Source organism: Octodon degus, unplaced genomic scaffold, assembly GCF_000260255.1.
Source record: "Octodon degus isolate 3935 unplaced genomic scaffold, OctDeg1.0 scaffold00102, whole genome shotgun sequence".
Lineage (NCBI taxonomy): Eukaryota > Metazoa > Chordata > Mammalia > Rodentia > Octodontidae > Octodon > Octodon degus.
Window position 1 is genome coordinate 4095087 of NW_004524678.1, and position 6322 is coordinate 4101408.

At 46.4% G+C, this 6322-nt stretch overlaps 1 protein-coding gene across 1 annotated transcript in view; it reads right to left on the reverse strand.

The window, feature by feature from the left end:
* The window catches only part of Abhd12b (abhydrolase domain containing 12B), a 25245-nt gene that overhangs the window by 9070 nt on the left and 9853 nt on the right, over nt 1–6322 (reverse strand). The window contains exons 5-8 of the mRNA XM_004638793.2: nt 5741–5860; nt 3143–3173; nt 281–326; nt 51–180 (exon numbers count right to left, since the gene is read on the reverse strand). Coding sequence (XP_004638850.2) covers nt 51–180; nt 281–326; nt 3143–3173; nt 5741–5860 — 327 coding nt within the window. The remainder of the gene's footprint in view (nt 1–50; nt 181–280; nt 327–3142; nt 3174–5740; nt 5861–6322) is intronic.

The window sequence follows — 6322 nt, forward strand, 5'->3', positions numbered from 1 at the left end:
GGACGCTAAAGCCCGCCGCCTCTGAAGGCCGCCTCTCGGCTCGCACTTACCCGGTGCCCAGCGAGTGGCCCCACAGGCACACAGGGGTGCCGCCGCTTCTCGCTTTGGCCCACTGATAGATGCAAATAGCATCCACTGCCAGCCCCCGCTCCGTGGGTCTCCCCGTGGAGTCCCCGAACCCTGGCGGGAGGAAAAGGCAATCAGAATATCATTCTTTGCAAACACAGGTGAACGCTTTCTGAGCACTGAGACCCCTTCGCATGCTGTTCTTACCACCCACCTCTGTAGTCCACAGACAGGACGTGAAAGCCACCATCACTCAGCACCTAGACGACAAAGGAGCTCAAATGATTAGAAGATGGGAACGGAGACGTCTCCTCCACACATCCAGGTCCCCTGGCTGCAACCATTTAGTAGGTGGGGAAACTGTACTTTTGAAATCTGGTGTTTGGCCTCATGCTTGAGACCAGGCTCCAAGGGGTGTCACACAGCCAGGCAGAGCAGGAACCAGACAGCTGGGTCACACCCGAGCCCTGCTCTTGACACCTGCGACCTCGGCCACCACATCACCTCACGCTGAGGTGTGAACTGTTATTCCGAGAAATGAAAACAAGGTCACCTTCCAGGTTGTGGGGAGGATTGCATGGGTGTGTCACAGACTGACAGCACGGAAGTGTCTTTCTTAAGAGTTCCCCGAGAGGGGGCTGGGGCTCAGCGGCAACCCCTGCCTGGTAGGTGTGGGGACTCCGGGGCTGAACCCCAGCATTGATAAAGGGAGGGAGAGAGGGGGAAAAAGGAAGGAGGGAGAGGAGAGATGGAAGGAGGAAGGAACGAAAGGAAGGAGGGAGAGAGGGAGGAAATCCTGCAGAGTCGCAGTGGAGTGAACCAATGGGAAGATATTCACATTATATATAATCAGGCAAAGAGTTGAGTCCAATCAGAAACAAAGAATTATTTCACTTATTATTTTCAAAGGCTCAAGGTGAACCATGTCCTTCTTTATAGCACAGTGGCTCTCATGAGTAAATACCACCCTTTCGTTATCCAGCCATCTGTTGATGGACCTATAAACCAACACAAAAGTTTAAATAATGCTTAATTTCTCTTGTGCGAGAAACCCAAATGATAAAGAAAGAGCAGAAAGCAGGGAGGTAGGTCCTTCTCAGACGAGAAGGGGACTAGGAGCTGGAGGGATGGGAAGGAGGAACAGGAAGCGAGGCTGAGTTGTGCGCTAGCTCCTCCCTAGGCGTGGAAGCCCCGCCCACCACAAACCTAGGCTAATAAATAGTCCGCTGGGACATTCGCAACCACTATCAGGCTCCTCGTAGATAAGAAGGAAAGAATATGAAAGCCTTACACGGAATGCAATACAATCACAGACAAAGAGCGCGGCTTGAAATGGGCTAGGGTTTTACTACATGGACACTTCAAATTTTTTTTAATTTAAAATGAGGATAATGTTTACCCAGTCGATCTGTTATGAGGGTTAAATACAGTTTTTCAAGTGCTTCTGGACAATTAAATGTTGTGCCTTTGCTTTTTGTCTCCAAGCAAAAATAAATCACTAAATAAGGAAAATAAAATAACAGGAAATCAAGCACTGGAGAATTTCAGTATTTGTCCAGAGTTGCACAATTGGTTAGAGACAGAACAAAAGCCACATCCGGGCAACTGTCTATTCTAGTCTGTAGCGGGCAGCACTTGTGCATGCGAACCGAGGTAATGTCACAAACTAAATGGAGCCCTTAAACGTCAGTGCAAGCTCTGCTCCTGTCAAAGCATCCCTGGCAGCGAAGCACCCAGAAAATGGAAATTCGCATGCACTGCCTGAGCCTTCTGTCGGGGGAGCCTTGACAACAGGACTCAAGAAGGACAACAAACCCTTAGAATTTGCCACTAGGAAATACACAAAGAAGAAGGGGGAAAGAAAAGTAGATGCCTATGAAGCAGCTATTTAAAATGATTTCAGAAAAAAACAACTTCATTCCAACATTAGTGGCATTGTTAGGTAAACAGTTACTTAAAAATAGACAATGACGCAGCCCTTAGTTCTGAGGACTTACAAAAACATAGAAAAATGCATATAAAAGAGTATTAAGTAAAAGGGCACAACATGGAACTATATAAAGATACAGTCATAATGACAGAACCTTATAGAATGAGAGAAAGATCGGGTCAAATAAATAAATGAAAGCTGTTGCATTTGGTGCTTGAAAGAATGGAAGGAAAAAAGAAGAAAGGAAAGGAGGGAAAGAAGAAAAATGAAACAGAGGAAGTCAAATTTTACAAGATTTATTTTTAAAAGAAATCACCTATCCAGAGGAGGAAAAGAAGCCTGTCATGTCAGGCAGGGATGACACAGCTCTTGCTGACCAAATGTAGCTGGGGACAGTCCTGTCATACCAGCCGCCATCCTTCCTACCCATCCTGCTACCACCGGGACGAGCTGGCTGCTCTGCTTTCTAGAGACAGCGAGGATGTGCAATTCGGCTTGAGCGAGAGGGGAGCGGTGTGTAAGGCCATGGACAGCCAGGCCTGCATACCCCGAGTGGGGAGAACAAAGAGCCAGCGGTAGAGTGAGGTAAACCTACAAAGAAGGGGGCATCCTGCTCCCCAGAGGACAGACTCGTCCAGCCACCACTGCCAGGCCCGGAGCGGCTCTGACCAGAAAGTGATTGGGAGGAGGGGAGCCTCTGTCAGTCATACATGGTGCAGGAGATACTGAGGCAGCACTACAGGCCCCGGGGACACCATTATACTGTCAGGCCCATGAGGGGAGGAGAGGCAATTCTGGGGTCTGTAGTGGAAAAGCCGTCCAGATGACCTAACTGGAGAGGGGCAACCAATCAACATGCAGCCCGCCCCAACCCTCAAGAAAAGCACAAAATAAAAAACAATGACAAGCGTTTTCCACTTCCAGAGATAAAGGAAGTAAGTTCATGAATGTGTTTGGCCACATCCATGTCAATCCCTACTGGCCAACGTCAGAAGAGAAGTCCACACACGACACTCTGGTCTCCTGCACCACTGCCCACCCTGGCCAAGACCCTGGGCCCTAGCAGGACCACAATCCTGAGGACATAGCCTAGGCCAGAATCAGCGGGGACTTAGGAACCAGGAGCTCCAAAGCCCCCTAACCTACCTTTATCCGCTTACACCTGTGAGCAGTACCCCTGTATGGGATGTTAAAGAAAAAAGCAGGAATTAGGAACCACACATTCAATAAAAACCACTCTTATGCTGCTTGCTTCCCATCTCACACCTTGCTTCTTTGGGTGAGAGAAATAAGTAACTAGAGAAAGAGAGATGTTTCTTTCTTCTTTTGTGGCCTACTCAGCCCACCCTGGGGGCAGAGCTGGCGCGGCACATGGTGTCGGAATCAAACTGCAGTCCCTGCGCTTGTCTAAGCTTGCCTAAGCAGGCACTTTATATGGCTGAGCTATGGATGAGCTATCTCACCAGCCTTGAGAGATGTTGCTTGGAAACAGTGCCGGTTCCTGTGTGGCTGGTGGGTGACACATGGCTCCCCTTGGCTGCAGTGTATTAGTGCCTCCAGGAGCACTGGGCACTGGGTATCTGAGTCTCTGGGGCTCCTCAGCCCGAGCGCCTCATGGATTCCTCATAATCCATCTCCTTTCCCTTCGTGCAGCACAACTTATCTCTGAAAACAATCTCAGAAGCTAAAGGGAAAGTAAGCTCCAAAAGTAGCTTTTTCAGAAAAAAGAAAGAAAGAAACAAAAGAAAGCATGGTGCTGTCAAGTTGCACTGAATTAAAATGTGCCTGTGTCCCATCCTGAAAACCATCAAAGGTGAAGTGAAGCAAAGGGGACAGGTTGATCACCCTAGAGATACAAAAAATTTTCCCCAGAATGATCACATTGGCTATTACTACATTAACAAAAGAAAGTAAGTGATTCAAGACACTGACTTTCATTAAAAATTCATTTAAAGTTTGCCTTAGAGGCAAATTTCTTAAACTTTGGGTAACACCTTTTGAACATTAGTGATAAAAACTCACAACTCATTTCCTAGGGGAGAAAAGTGCACCCACACTTTAAATTATATGTATAATTGGAGGCAGGAAGTTCGTGGACCCTCTGTGGTTCCATGGATTCCCAAGTCCACAGCCACTATTTGTAATGTATTAGCAAGGCCACTGTAATGCTCAGTACCCAGTACTTACAGCTCAGTGTTACTGATTGCCAGCTGAGACTTCCAGGCAGAGGACAAGAGGAAGCCAGGGATAAGCCCAGAGCAAGCCTGGGGCCACTGAGAATCATCTCAGATCTATACAGAGGTACAGATGTGGCCATATACCCACATGGTACTCAAAGTAATACCAGATCCAAGTTTACAATATGAGAAAATTATCAGAATTCACAGACGATCCCAGGAAATGTGATTGTAAAATGGACACATCAAGAAAGCCCCTTGAGGAACAGCAAGATTTGGAAAAGCCATCAGCTGACAAAAGAAGACAGTGAGAAAGTGAGAGCAAGGCAAGCTAGCCAAGAGGTTGATTCCAGAGCTTGTCCCTGACTCTGAAGGGTGTCCTCCTAGAGGCAGAGAGAGACCAGGGATTTCTGAGCCACACTGCCCCTCCCCAGGCTGAGGAAGACCAGTCATGGCCAATAATCATCACCCAGTGCAATTACCCAGGCCCAGGAAGGCTTTCACACCACATCAAGGGATAGCCAGGCTTCTGGGAGACTGCTGTCTTCACTACTAAGCCAGGCAGACACCACAGTGAGTGGGTTGAGGCATGAGTATTCTAGACTAGAATTCACCAGATGCTCGCTGTATGTGTGGTCAGAGTTCCATGTGATTTTCCTAGGAGTCATCTTTTTTTTTTTTTTTTTTTTTGAGTCATCTTTTTTGATTAACAGAATTAAAGCTAATAAAGTACCCTCCATTGCAGTCTTCTGCAAAGACCACTGATGCAATAATTGTCTCTTTTTCCCCATAATGTAGGCCTAGTCTCTTTCCAGTCATCTGTGGCTTTGTCAACCTAAACAATCAGAGTTTCTCTGAAAAACATTTGAAGAATATTTGGGACTAGCAGATCATTGCAATGGGAATCCCTGTGCCACAGCACTATTCAAAGAGGTGGAGGCACAGGGAACATTTTAAGGCAAAATGAGAACTACACAAGCCTTTGAAATAATAATCCTTGCCTACATGGATTAGTTGAAGGGTGGCAACAGTCTGTGGTTGAACAGTTAACCCTGGTGTGCATGCCCTTGCACACATATTTGTTGTGTAAAGCTGCAGTGGCCTGTGTGCAAGGCTGTGGTTTTGGTGGAATATTTGGGAATAGTTGTTATGAAGCATACATGCATGAAATCCCCTCCCTCAAAACTTCATGGCTTGTCTGCTTTCATTCTTGGCTAGGCCTTGACAAAAACAAGTTGATTTTGCTCCTGACAAAAGGTTCAGTCGGCCATTTTGGATAGTCTCAGGGAGTAAACGAACCACCACCTTCTTTAAAATGAATTTCCAGATTTGGGAAGAATTATTCTTTTCTCCCTCTTGGTTAAGGAGCCACATGATTCTACCTATAGAACAATCTTGTCAAGAGAAAGCTTTTGCTAGAGCACTCTCAGATTTCAACAAAGAAAAAGGAACCTGTGAAGGTTGCTGACAGAGTTGAAAGCCCAGCCCTGCCTTCACCCTCCTTCACTGTCCCACAGTGCTGAAATGCTCTTGCTTTTCTTTTTAAAACCCAAACTGAGGTACTGACCTGTGTCCTGTATTGCCGTGAAGATACACCATAATTGGGTTTCCATCCTGAAGGGCTGCCTCATACCAGCAACGGTCCTTCCCCTTAGCGTCTTCCGCCCGGCAGCAGGGGACCGTGTGCCTAGAGGGCGAGGCAAGGGCTTCACAAGCAGGCACACAGGCAGGGAGTCTCTGCCTTGCCAGAGTCCAAGCCTTCCTTCTGTTCAATATGCAGATTTCAAATATTTATCTGACCGTATATGCACAAGGTCAAAATTAAAATCTTACATGAAAAAATTATCCCAAGAGAAGAACTACAATTGCCCTGAACTACTACACAATGCACAAAGACAATCCTTTTTTTTTTTTTTTTAACTATTTTCTATGTTAGTTCTTCTGACTTTTAGACACAATAAGCTTCCAATACTATAGTTTTTAGGTGCAGGCCAACTGGGACCTAAAGCCATGAGCCAAAACCTTTTTCTCTTTTAGGTTGTACAGCTCAGATATTTTATTCCAGCAACAGAAAGTGACTGATACACCATCTGCCACTGCTTTGGCAGAAAAGACAAGTTGAAAGGAATTTAAAGGGAAAACAGCTCAC